At 47.9% G+C, this 14,094-nt stretch overlaps 1 protein-coding gene across 1 annotated transcript in view; it reads right to left on the reverse strand.

Annotated features, from left to right (window-relative positions):
* Positions 1-14,094, reverse strand: part of LOC100747534 (cadherin-related tumor suppressor) — a 68,500-nt gene that overhangs the window by 12,719 nt on the left and 41,687 nt on the right. The window contains 6 exon segments of the mRNA XM_024369978.2: positions 1,064-1,241; positions 1,344-1,676; positions 1,936-2,349; positions 2,612-3,001; positions 4,782-5,018; positions 7,423-7,803. Of these exon segments, the coding sequence (XP_024225746.1) occupies positions 1,064-1,241; positions 1,344-1,676; positions 1,936-2,349; positions 2,612-3,001; positions 4,782-5,018; positions 7,423-7,803 (1,933 nt within the window).

Consider the following 14,094-nt stretch of genomic DNA (forward strand, 5'->3'; position numbering starts at 1 on the left):
GGCCATCGGCCCCCGATGGCTGGTCGAAGGGGGCGGGCGAGGGGCACCCTCGAATGGGACTACTGGCTTCGTCAGAGGAACGAACGATAAAAAAGATTTCGCCGAGGAACTGCCCACCGCTTAAAGAATCTCATCGAACAACCCACAAATTTATATCCAATTTGTATATTACCGTTCATTACTTAAAACCATGCCGTATATCGTCTATTGTTTTGTCTATTCGTCGAACGAGCAGCAAGGGACAAGGGGGAGGGGGTGACATTTTCTCGTCTTAGAAGGCGCGCGACACGACAGTTTGTGCAATCTCGACGCGACGGTTCGAGTTGAGAGAATTTATAGATGGAAAAATAAATTCATGCAACGATCGGTCTGGCGAATCGCCACGCGTATCGTCGTATACGTATATTGTCTTTGACATTTGATGACATTTCGTTCGTTGCGTCGACGGAATGGGACGGCAACAATTTGTACACGGCTTCGCACATTTGTCAAAGCAGCCGGACGAATTTATAGTTGCCTGTGTACTTCTTATTACGGGAGTTGAACCGCTTGAGAAGCAGGTCTTTTCAACGTTAAAATCGACTTCTCCTTTTCGTTTTTTCTTCTTTTTCCTTTTTTTTTCCTTTCTTTTTTCTTTATTTATTTCTTCTTCTTCGATTCACCGCGGCTTTTTTAGAAGTGCCAAACCCAATATAATTAAGTCCTTTGTTCGTGCTAATTCGCAACCAGTTTACATAGAACCTAAGACCGGTTACTAAGGTGGCCGGAAAAATATTCTCTCCGAAGAATACTGACTACCCTTTCAATGCCGTCTCTTTGTGCACATCCTACCAGGTATATACCTATTTAGCTGTTCCCCTAAGGTACGCCTGCAAAGAATCTACTGGGAATACCTTCTTACCCGCGATTTCTTTATCCTTTATTCCCTTGCACGCGTGTTTGCCCTCCCGTTGTCCTTTCCCCTCCTCCTCTTTCTTTTACTTTGTTTATGCAATTATAAATTAGCCTTTGACGCTACGTTTAAGGAAAGATCTCAGTCGTGAGAATTATTCAACCAACTTACCGGTATCCATGGCCACTAACGTCAGAGTGTACTCCGCCACCAGTTCTCTGTCGAGGGGTCGAAGCAGAAAAATGTCGCCGGTACTCGCGTTTATTCGAAACAAGTCCGTGTCGCCTTCCTTCAAAAAGTATCTCACTTGGTCGTTGTAAGGTGGAGTATCCGCGTCGTAAGCTTTGACCTGAAACCGACAGATCGAACGATTTTTTCATTTTCCACGTTGAAACGTTCGGAAACGGTTTCGATCGCGGCCCAGCGATTACGAACCGTTTCGTCGAATTACCTGTATCACGAATCCGCCCCCAGGTGGTACCATATTCTCCATAACGTGTGCCAAATAGGGCGAATCCAAGAAAACCGGTGCATTGTCATTTATATCGATGACAGTGATGGTGACCTGAGCGGTATCGCCCCGTGGTGTTTCGCCTACTTCCGAGGCACAATCCTCACCCCTTATCGTCAAATAGTACCTGGATTTCCGTTCGAAGTTGAGATTCTTCGCCACTCTGATGACACCGCCGTCCTCGGAAATGGTGAAATCTCTGTTATCGTCTCCCATCGCGATACCGTATCTCACCCTTCCATTCGCACCCTCGTCGCGATCCATCGCCGAAACCTAAAATTGAAATTAACCGGCTCGCATCGATCGGAACGAAATAAAAGTATCGACGCCTTTCAACGCTGGTTAAGCGTTCTTCGGGACTTTGCTTCACGCTTCAGTTGCAACGCCTCTCGCCCAAGAACATACTCGTTGCGACTTTAATTAGCGTGACGTAACTGCTCGTGTAATCTCGATTTTATGGTGACTCTTCGCGCGGTGAAACCGCATTCGCAGATATATTTACGAGGGAAAAGGAAATACGAAAAATGCTAACCTGCAGCACGCTAGCCCCGATACTGGCGTTCTCGGCAACAGTGGCTGAGTACTGTCTCGGATCGAACACCGGCGAATTGTCGTTCTCGTCGAGGACCGTGACAGTGACTGCGGTCGAGGACGATCTCGGTGGTTCACCGCGGTCTTTCGCGGTTACTTCCAAGGTGTAGTTTGACCTTAATTCGCGATCCAACGAGCCAGATACGCGCAATAGTCCATCTACGGGACCAACGGTGAAGGGAAGCGTCGTGTCCTCGAGGGAGTACTCCACGTATCCGTTCCGTCCTTCGTCCCTGTCCACCGCCTTAATGGCCATCACTACCGTGTTGCTCGGCGCGTTCTCTATTATCGAAATCTTCGTCGGCGATATGAACTCCGGCGACATGTCGTTTACGTCCAGCAACACCACGGTCACCTATCGATCGAATAACGTTCACGATTAAGTCTCTATCGAAATATTCTTCGCCGTATTATTCACCGACAAAATTCCTTTCGTTCTAACGGTATTTTTCGCCAAAATTATATCAGCTATAGTTTGCGGTCGAAACAATTCTTCTAGGCTAAAGGTAGAAACTAAGCGAATTATCGTTAGAAATACGATAGCTGGGTTGGATGGTGAATCGTGATCGATAGCGCGAGACTGGAATTATAGTTCGTTACAGAAGATGCGGACAAACCTGTACGGTGCAAGACAAAGGCAGAGCAGGTGGCAAAGGGCTATCGGTGGCGCTGAGGATCAAATTGTAAAGTGGCTTTTGTTCTCTGTCGAGTAACTTCCGAGTGAAAAGGGTGCCGTTCGGTGCCACTCCGAAGTCACCGTTCTCGTCACCGCCGGCGACAGCGTAAATTACCCTGCCGTTATCTCCGGAGTCCAGGTCCTGGGCGGCCACGGATAGGATCGGTGTGCCGATCGTCGTATTCTCGACGATATCCGCGGCGTGCGGGCCCGCCTCGAATATCGGCGCGTTGTCGTTCAAGTCGACGACGTTGCAGTAGACCGTCACCGTCGAGGAAAGCGCCGGGATGCCGCCGTCTGTCGCTTGGACCACCAAAATGTAGTGCTGCACCTGTCGAACGATCAGACTTGTTGTTTTCTTAACTAGTCGACGAACGCGTCTTTCGCTCCTCGTGGGAAATATATTCGCGACGATAATAAAAACATACGAACGGCCAGCAACGGATATAAAAATGAAAGTGACACGGCCAACGACTGCCGAACAGTGTATAGTCGAAAATGGTCGTTTAACGCGAACGACTTAATCGTCGAAAAAGGAAAGTAAAAAGTAGTCGGTCGTTTCGAAGAACAGTTGTTTCCAACGATGTTTTAAAAGAGAGGGGGGAACTTTTTGTTCGCATTAGACATGCTCTTCGCTTGCATCGGCTTCTCTTACGGAGAGGCGCCTAACAATTTTGCAAAGACTAATACGAGTTTCGTGGAAGCAACGTGCTGTTTCTTCGTTTCCGATGCGCTCCGATCTTGCCGGCTCTGTTGTAAAGCGCTTTCGCAAACGCTCCAACGATCCCGCCCAATATATCTGGAAACGAATTACGATGATGAAAGGTTCTATAAACTACCCTCTTCTTCTATGCACCGTTTGCGTTCTTCTGTCCGCTTCTCATCGAAACTCTATATTAGACCATTTCATATACAGAGCGCGGTCGAATAACACGTACAAGCGGGTGATTCATTATGGAAACATAAGAGCAGAACATGGAACGAAATTTGTTCATCGAAAGTTTAGTTTTCGAGAGAATCAAGCTTGATAATTTATCAAGCATACTCGAACGTGGTTAATTCCGGACTAGACAGGACTGAATAATCGACAGCGGGTTGTTCCACGTGCGAAGATTAATCGAAAATTGTATCTCGAGACGCTTTGTTTCCGAGAAAAAGAATTTTGACTATTTATCATACGGGTGTACTATATATCTATATCTATTCTCTTGAAAATGAAGCCTGGAGCGGAAAATCGTATTCCACGTTTTCTACTTATCTTCTGTCGATTATTTAGTACTTCCCAGTCCGGAATTAACCGATAAATTTTCAAACTGCATTTTCTGTACACGTTATTCAGCCGCGCTCTGTACGTGCAAGGTAAAGTGTCGTATGCGTTTGTCGTTTACGTCTAGCGATTACGCGCAGTTTCGTTAATTCTTGTCCTTCGAACTCTCGTTTCGCTCTGCGAAAGGATGTGACTTTTGGGAAGAAAACGTTACAAAGGGAAGAAAGAAACGACGGCGATTTACAGATCACAGCGTACGCTTTCAACGGTTGAAAACGAAAATTGTGGGTGACGACGTTGGACAAAATGAAATTTATGCGCGCGTCTCGAAATAAGTATGGCTTGTCTCCGAAGCGTAACCATCGGACAGTTGAAAACGTCCGTTGATCGATCTGTCCGACTGTTAACGCTAAACCCTAAATTCTAGCGTAGCCTTCCAGCCGAAAGCTAATATAATAGGCGCGTTCGAGGTTAAACGTAGAGGCGTGTTCATGGTTATAATCGTTGCCCCGGGCTGCTATGCGTTTCACGGTATGTGGATCTCTCGCGTGGACGCGTCGATCGGTGACGTGTTAGGAAAATCCGCGGAATTCTGAATGGAAAAGAGTATGTCGTGGATCGGGAACGATGCGTAACTCGCGTTTAGAATTTAAACGAAACGCATCATCGGTGTCGTCTGTTCCGGCTCTGGCAAACACCGATGAAACGTCGATTTCCCAACAGCAAGCGCATCCGATGTTTTAAGTTGGAAGACGAAAGCGACGTATCGCGTGTGAACCGTGTTCCCAAATCGTTTTACACGCTTTCTAAAGATCGATTTCCAGGGATCGACGATCGTACGAACCTGTTCGTAGTCAAGGCTGGCCGTCAACGTGAACACGCCGGTGCTAGGATTCAGAGAAAAAACGTCGTTGGCCCAGTCGGAAATCAGAGTGTAGCTGAGTTGACTGTTGGGCCCGTTGGCGTCTGCGTCAGTGGCGACGACCTGACCTATTCGGCTACCCCTTGGCACGTTCTCCGGCACGTCGAACGAATACGCGGTGCTCTGGAACGTCGGTGCATTGTCGTTGGTGTCGGTCACCTGTAAAATCGAAAGACACTCTGGTTTCGTTGGCTCGTTTCGCAAAATCCTCGGGTACCTGTTCCACGGTGTTAACGTCGAGTTACATCGGAACAGGATAGGAAGATCGATTTTTTTAGGCTTCCGATGAGAGACACTCGTTCCATATATTTTTAGTAGATAGTTGAAGTAGGTGCGCGTAAAGGTAGGAAAGAATAATCGATGTTATTCTTGATCATACTGGATTCATGCTGTTGGAAGAGCTGCCGGCTGTCCGATCGAGAGAAGAAGAAAGGTAACGGGTCAGGATAAACAATTCAGAATCGGAGCTAACGCTTCCTGTTCTCTTTCGATTGTACTCGACGTCGTTCCTGAATAAACATATTTCAATCAAAGCTCGAGACAAGCGGTCGTGCTCGCGGAGCTCGGTTCACCTTCGAACCGCCGCCGGTTTGCGCTTCGAAGAAAGTTTCCTGTTGTTTTTACAGTGGCGATGAATCGTGGAACGGGCTCCGCGAGGAATTTCAAGAATGTTTTTCCAGAGGGAGATTCTACGGAGGCTCGATTCGTCGATAGCGTAGCGCGATCAAACGGCGAACGTTAGCTTACAATATATCGGCGGATGGTTTCGTTTTAGAATCGGACAGGCGTTCGGCGCGTAACGCAAGTGTGCTCGATCTGCAACGACCGAACTGTACGCAACTTGCAATCGTATCTTGCTGGTCCGCGAAACGAGTTCGATGTTCGAAGGTAGAACGAGGAGAATCGCAGGATGGTTGGAATTTCTCGCGCGACCAGCCCTCCTTAGTGGAAGTCGCGTCTCGTTCTCGCCGCGAATAATTCTGTTCGAATAGGACGGCTCGAGAGGATGATCTCGATCCCGGTCGGAAGTCAGGGTGCGAGCCCGGTGAATAGGTTTCCAGCGTCGAGAAGGATCGACACGCGGTGGCGGTATAAAGGAATCAAGCGGAGGTGGGCACGGTTTGATTAAGGAGGGTTCGGAGACGTTTGCAAAAAGTGACGGTTACCCCGAGACACGTTGGATGACGAGGGGAGAACCGAGAGCAGAGTAGAGACCGCGGTGACCAACGATGGAAGGAGGACGAGGAAGGAAAGATGGATACGGAGGGAAGAAGAGGGAAGAGGAGGGAAGACGAGGGCGAAAGGGAAGAAGAAGCGACGGTGAAGGAGACGGGAGGGAAGAGAGAGAAGGAGGGAAGATGGAAGAAGACGGGGCGAAGGGAGGAGGTCGAAGGAGAGAAACTCTTGTGCGAGGTCGAGCGAGGAGAAGAGGAGAGAGGATATAAGGGGCCAGAAGAGGCAGATTCCGCAACTGTCGGCAGCGGGCCTCTTTCATGGAGCCCCAAAGAGCCGAGCTATGATCGGGACTGGCATTCCTTTTGCCTTTAAGAGACCCGGATAGAATAGCGGACGGCGGGCAGCGAGAACCTTAAAAGAATTCCAGCCATTGCACGTCATAAGGATAATTTTTGCGATTGTCTCCGAGGGATCCTTGGCTGGCCTGTGGCCAACTCCTTCCCGCTACTACCACCATCTTCTTTCCATCTTCGTTAAACATCCCGGTCGCCCTTCTTCGCCTTTTTTATCGCCGCCAATCGTTTTGCTTGGCCACCGTAATGAATTACAAGACGAAACGCACGGAAACCGAGCGATTCCACGGGCCTCGAGAAATCGAGTCTTCGCCCTTGAGTACCAGCGCGTAATCCGCTTTCTCTTCTCGATCGATCCACCCCGAGTATCAAACTGGTTGCTACCGTCGATCGATAGGTCGCGAGAAACTTGGAAATTTTCATCGGTTTCACCGAATCTTCCGTATTCTCGTCTCGTTTCCGTCTCTGTTTGCCGTACGCGGTGTCCCATCCGATCCTGTACGATAATGTCATTTCGAGCAATAGGCGCGTCTCTTTCTCAGCATCAATATATCGCGAATCACGCCGATTGATCCCGTAATGATGAATAGTGGTTGAATAACGGGACAGTGGGTCGCACAATGATCAAGGTAACAGTAGCATCCCCGTATAATTGCAGGATAATAATCAGTGTGCAACGGGACTCGATGGAGGACTCCATCGATACGCGACCGGATCCCTTCCTCGTGCGCGCTCCTTCTCTTCTTACCTCGTCCTTTTTCTTTATCTCCTGTCTTTGCTTCGTCCTTTTTTTTCTTTTTGTTCTTTCAAACGAACGTTCATCGTCCTCGTTTCATTTCCGACTAACTTTTCGTAACTTTTCGTATCGGACCAAATCGTTAATCGTTGGAAGGACACGACGCGACGCTTCGATTTAACCGAGCCCCATGAGTAATTGCATCAAAAAATCCGGCAAAGGTTTCTAATTAGAAGCACGATCGCCGGATAAAAAATTATGTCGAGTCAAGGGGATGATATATGGAAACGAAACGTACCTGAATGGTTAACGCGATGTCTGTGTGTTGCAATCCATCATCGGCTCGAACTTTCAGGACATACTTTTCTCTGGTCTCTCTGTCGAGAGCCTCGGCGAGTGTCAGTTGTCCCGTGGTCGGATGAAGTCTGAACTGACATTGGCTTTCGTCTTGGAGCTCGTGTTGGCTGGCCGGGTAGAAACCAAGAGCGGTGCCAGGACCTGGATCGGGCCGATGATTCGGTACCAGGGTGTAAGTCAAGGTTCCGATCGTATCCGGATCGTACGCTTTCAGGACCGTGACAACGGTGTTAGGCGGCGCCTCCTCGGAGATTTTGAATTTCCAGGTGCCGGTTCCCCAGGTCGGTGCCACGTCATTCTTGTCTAGAACCGTCACGCGAACCTGTAATTAAAAATTTTTGTTCGATCCTAAGAATTGCTCGTAATTACACGCTGTGTCTGGTAAGCAATAGAGAAGCGTATGATTTCGGGTTAAAAGTCGTTCGCAGCTCCGTCTTGTCGAGCATTATTTTTATTCGATCATCGGTCGGTTAATTAATTACGGAACGATATTGAAAAGAAGTTACGCGTCGTCGGTACCGAGCGCCAAACAATTAAGAGTTTCTAATTAATAGTGTCTTGGATGCGATTCCTCGCGTGTTAACGATAAATCGAAAAAAGTACAAAGATAAAAGTGAAAGAGAGAGAGAGAGAGAGAGAGAGAGAGAGAGAGAGAGAGAAAGACTGTCTGGAAGTTTTGTCAGTCGCCAGGATATAATTATGTGCAATCAATATAAATCTACGGGCCGTTGTTGCGGCGGAGTCACGGTATGCATGCGAAGAATCGTGAGAAAGTTAGTTTTTCGATCCAACTTGTGCATGTCTCATTTCATTAAATTCTCAGTCACGTCAGCGGCCAAGGTTTATGTGACTACCAGAAGCCAGTGTATCGAAACGACTCGATGCTCGAAGGAACAACGATGGTACTATTGGAAAAGCATCGCGCTAGCGATGGCAACATCTTTTCGATCGAGGAACGAACGGTGGTCGCTCTTGCGGCCGTGGAAAGATTTATTCGAGTAACCGTACGAAACTTTATATTCCATGCTAGAAACTTTGAACGTAATCGGATCGCGTTGCGCGTAGCATAGAAAATCGCTACCGAGACGTTAGACCTTCCTTCTTTTTTTTTTTTTGTTATCCCTTTTTCGTTTTGTATTGGAATTTTACGAACGAAATCAAAGAACCACGAAAGACGAAACTCGACGAAGAAACGACGACGTATACATCTATTTTCTCATTCTGTTCGCGATCGATTTCTTCATAACTGACGCGATCTCGCCACGTCGAAGAATACTAAATATGGAAGCACGTAGATGATCTTTCAAGCTTATGTAATCCCTGGCTGGAACGCATCGATCTTCCTGGTAATTAGTCGGAGTTCGGCCGTCATTGACAAAGTGCGTGCCATCGATTATTGGCCTAAAATGTTTAGGCGTGCCAGAACGTACGTATCTCGAGATGACGAAACAATAGTCGGTCGCTGGCTCTCGCAACAGTTAAACGGCCGATTTCAGCGTGACACGCGTATGAATAAATTTGACTTTTTAATTATTTTCCAGTGCCGGATCTTGTAGCTGCCTCCTTTAAGTAGCTCGAACACGAATACAATTAATCGTTACGACCGGCGAGGCTGTGTGTCCGTTTGTCATTAAAATTCAAAGGTGCGACGACATCGAAGTCTCGCGTCGCTTATTGGCACAGATCGAAAATACCGATATTCCTCCATCTACCGTTTCTAATGGTGGCTGTGTTCGACGCGAGTACGCAGGAACACGAAAACGCTATATTTATGCAAAATCCCTTGGAATAGCGGCTACCTTCGAGACAGCACGAGACTCCAGCAGGCCGCAGCGGTGTCGCTAATTACGTTTCTACCTATCCACAGCTTTAGGCTAAACGGCCGAAGCCTGTCCTAAGGCATAGTTCGCACGATCTCTTAGATAGGTTATCGTGTACAGCGTTAAACCCGGTAGCGTTTCGATAATCCCGAAGAGGAAGAGATTACCCACGAAATTCGTTGGTATCGAACTCGGCGAACGATCGATAAGAAACTTCGAAGTCGAAGAAAATTCCAAATTTCTCGATCGCTTTGCGAAACATTTCGTTTTAGCACGGTCGTCGACGAGAAGATCAGACGAACGGTCAAAGGCATCGGTTAAAGTTTCGAGTTTTCATGGATCGAGTTTTGCTCGGATCGCGAGAGTGTCGGCAAGCCGGTTGCTTAGGTATTTCTCGACTCGTCCCGACCTCTGTCTATTGGCTCGTTAAGGGGATCGATGCAAGGAAGTGGAATCTCGCGACGTTCGTAGAAACAATATCCGTGGATGGTCGCGTCATCGTCACGATCGGAAAACAAGGATACGGGAACGGCAACAATAAGCAGACAAATCAGTGCGGTCATATAGCTGTCTCGGATAGAATATTCCTTCTTCTTTGCTGGTCGCGGCCGAGAGGAGAGAGGGATGAGGTATATGGGCGGTAAGAAACGCCCGGAGAGCATTCGGAGTGCAAGGAAAGATGGTATCTGCGTCAGCGCGGTCGGGGATCAGCGGATCGGATCGAGTCGCTCAGCGGGGGTTTCTTTGGGTCATGCACGAAGTGAGTCCCATTCTTCTGTTGCCCCCTTCACCCTGCCCTGCCCCACGCCTCCTCTCCTCTCATCTTCTTCTTCTTCTTCTTCTTCTTCTTCTTCTTCTTTTCTTCCTTCTCCTCCTTATTCTCCTTCTTCTTTTCGTCTTCTTCTACTTCTTCGACGTTTGTCCTTTTCCTCGTCGTTGTCGTCATCGTCGTCGTCGTCGTCATCGTTATCGTCGTCTCTGTCTCTCCCTTCCTTCTTTCTTCGTTTCTGGCTACTCTCGCTCTCCCTTTTTCTTCCTCGCACGCTTCTGTCTTTTCTCAGGCCGGTACTCCGTGCGAGTCTCTCTATCGCCTCTCTTTGTTCGGCTTCGAGCCGATACCAACACGCTCACGGTTCTCTCTTCTCTACCTCTACCTCGTTGTCCCTTTTACCGAACGAGGTCCTATGGGTTCTCTATGAGGGGTCGAACCACTGACATCGGCCGATTAATAACGTATCTTCGTGGGGGCCCCCATAGACCACGACGGTAACGACGACGACGACGAACGTACGAGCAAGAGGAGAACGACGAGACTAGGAACGAAGGTGCATTGGAAACTCACGGAATTCTGTATATCCATCGGGGACAATAAGATATATATCTATTAATAATTCCCCCCGTGCTGTCCTATGTTTCTTCCTTTTTACCTTTTTTCTGTCGGTCCGCATCGCGATAGTCTGACGGGATAGAGATATTTAGTAAATGGAGGTGCATTAGCTCGATCGTTTGCATCCGCTCCTCTATTTTTATCGGCCGAGATTCGGGTCCTTGTGCGTCGAATTTTATCGCGACCAGCGCGGCGTTTCTTTCGTCTTCTTCTCTTTTTTTTTTGTTTTTTTCCTTTGACAACGGACCATCCAATTTTATCCTCGTTTTTCAACTCGAACAAATTCAACGTAGTAACAGTTTTAACGCCGAAGGATGCGATCGGAATCACAGAAGGAGAGGAAGATTGTTTAACCGGCGAGTTTCTCGTGTATAGGGTTCGTGGTTGTTTAGCGAACGATGTCCCCGAGTGGCACAAGCCGCGAGACTTCTCCGTTCGGTTAATAACGCTTCTTCGAATGAATTCCCATAGGGTACGGGTAAGTTAAAGGGTAGGCTGTAATTCCGCCTAGCGGCTGGAGACAATAAGATATATATCTACGGTTCTTACGACTAATAGCTTTGTTTTCTCTCGAGTGGCACGACACCGAACGGTCCGTCCGTGGACGGGCTTCGCTTCGCCGTAGATATGTCTACGTCAAAGCAGCCTCGCCGATGAATACTCGCGCTTACGTTCGAGTTAAGTTGTCTTTCGATCATTTATAACTTTCTGTCGCGCCGAATGCAAACGCGCCCCGTTGTAGGGCGCGCAGTGCCATATGAAATATGGTGGAAAAATAATCCGAAAAAAGACAGCGGTCGAGTGTGCCGCGGCCGGTAAGCAGACGAGTAAACATAAATTAACGAGTGACGTTCCATAAATAATCGGTCAAAGAAACGGGAAATATCTCGCAGGGAATTCACCGATCGGACGGACAAAAGTCTCGTTGGTGTCGCGTTCCAAGCCAATCGAAAAAGAATCGCCGAGTTCTAAAATAACGAGCAACGGCACTCGCCCTCGCCTACCGATGTTTAATTAAAACGATGCGAGCTCGCGTGAAAGCCGGTTGCCACCGCGTGACAGCGAGCTTTGTCACCGTTCGACCTCATCCGACAAGTTGCGAGCGATAATCGCCGGGGGAAAAGTTAAAAAGCACTTGCAATTCCGATAAACGCTATTAAACGTAATCACCGGTATTCCCGTCCTTGATCTTGCGCCGTTAATATTTCACGCGAGGCTAAGATTTTCGCTCGTAATTTTCCGACGGTGAAATTAAGCCGGCCGTGGCCGGGGCACGAGCGTAATAAAATACAACGATGATCGGCGGACAACAACGTAACGCGTATTAATGAGCATTCTTTATGCACGGACGGCTCCAGATCGCGGCTGCTTCTCTTATGTAACCGTCCGCGCAACCAGTTACACACTTGGTCCGTGTTGTAAGTATGTATCTTTATTACGAGTGATATGTTAGTTGGCATACTGCGCACGGGAGATCGCGCCAGCTTTTCGCATACTGCGAGCCATCGTGAAAGGAATTCTACGCGAAACCCGCTCGACTCTACGTATATGTATATATACACGAATATTATATATATATAGATAGATAGATATTTATATATATGTACGAGTATATATCTATATATGTATACAAGATTCAAGATATATCGAGTTACCGTACGATTAACTCGCGAGTGGTGACGTTAAATTCTGTCGCGACACTCTCTGCTCCGTGATAAACATACTAATTTATGTCGGGACAGGTCGACATAGTAAACGTATTAAATTAGGAAATTCAAGTAGCCCTACCAGCGTTCGTTACACGCACAGACGCACAAATACGAATAAGTCGATCGCCTGCCTCTTTCCTCTTTCTTTTTCTCCCCCCCATTTATTTTTCACCTGTTGCCCGTTTCACGATTCTTCAACGACGCACGAGCGTCGAGTTTTTCTCCGCCGTTGCTCTCGGTTCACTCGGCGACGCGTTTTCAACGCGATAGACTGCAGGTAGACGCGAGCAGGCAAAGAAACTGCAGTTGAAACGCGAATTACCGATGGTCACGGCAGCGATCGGCAGCGACCCGGCAGTTTTCCCGGATAACGAGCGGATCGGTTACAGTATGGAAATTGGACTCGATCGATCGTAAAAGTGTCATGCCCGGTTCGCGTCACGTTTCCCCTCCTCCGGAGACTATCGTCGCGTAGAGAACGATCCTCGATGCACCTTGCCGAGGTGCGCATATGACGCTACGACGAGCTGCAACGTTTTTTCCCCCATCGAGCTCGACGACGCGATTAAAACGAAAAAGCGAGCGAACGAACAGAAAAGACAAGAAGGTTGGCAAAAAGGGGGAGAAAAGTACGTAGAGAAGAAAGGGAAATGATGGGACGGAGAAGGGAGGAATAAAAAAAAAGGGAGCCGGGTATCGAACACCAGCGAGGAGAAGCCATGGAAGTTTCTATTGCGGTCACTGGCTTTCTGCAACAGGTTCGCTTTGTTTTTCTGCCCCGTCGTTCATCCCCTACGAGAGAGAGAGGCCCTCTCCTGGACTTTCGTTCGATGGGCCAAGAAGACAGGCAAAAGATATTGAATTTATACCGGGAGACGTGGCCTCATGCGAGATGGTACAGACCGCAGCTTGCGGGTTAAGTGTCCGTTACAAGAGGAATATGTCACGGAAAATGGCCGTGAACAGATCGGTGGTTCGTCTTCTTTTCTCTTGTTTTTATGGTTTCTCTTTTAACCCACATAGACGCGCCGCCAACAATGTTCCAAGAGACGTACGTTTTGCGTCAACTCTCGTTAGAACAACGTTTATCGGGAGCATACGGTCGCGTTCAACTACTCGTTGGTGTATTACGGACGTACCGCTAGGTTCGTTAGGCTATCCGTATACCGGTACGTAAATAGGTACGTTTCGAATTTTCTTGTGCCGAGCGCACGATGCATTCATCGATAGGATCGTTGCCGCGGGACCGCCAAGTAAAGACAGTTGGCCGGATAAATTAGCGAAATGCATATAGATTTTTAAGATATCCGGGTACCGTTACGCCGGGCTAAACATTCTCGTTTATCTTACGGAGATACAGGCGTATTATAAGTCGAGGAGCAAGTAAGAATGCGATCCACATACTTTTGTAAACGCTTTCGTGAAAGGAGGAAGCGTGATAAATGGAGTGATCAGCGGATCCTAGGAGCACCGTTGATTTCCGCTTATTTCACTGGTGTATCGAACGTAGGTATCTCGCTATTGTCAGGTTAATATTCGAAGGATCCCTTTTCTTCTTCTTCTTCTTTTTTCTTTTTTTTTCTTTGAGAAATGTCCAACGTACACGCCAAATCCTAATTTAGCGACGATTATTTCCCTCCTACTCTGTGTCTCGGCGTATCTCCGTCGAGGACAGAGAGAGAGAGAGAGAGAGGGGG

This window comes from Bombus impatiens, unplaced genomic scaffold (genome assembly GCF_000188095.3).
Source record: "Bombus impatiens unplaced genomic scaffold, BIMP_2.2 scf_0647, whole genome shotgun sequence".
NCBI lineage: Eukaryota > Metazoa > Arthropoda > Insecta > Hymenoptera > Apidae > Bombus > Bombus impatiens.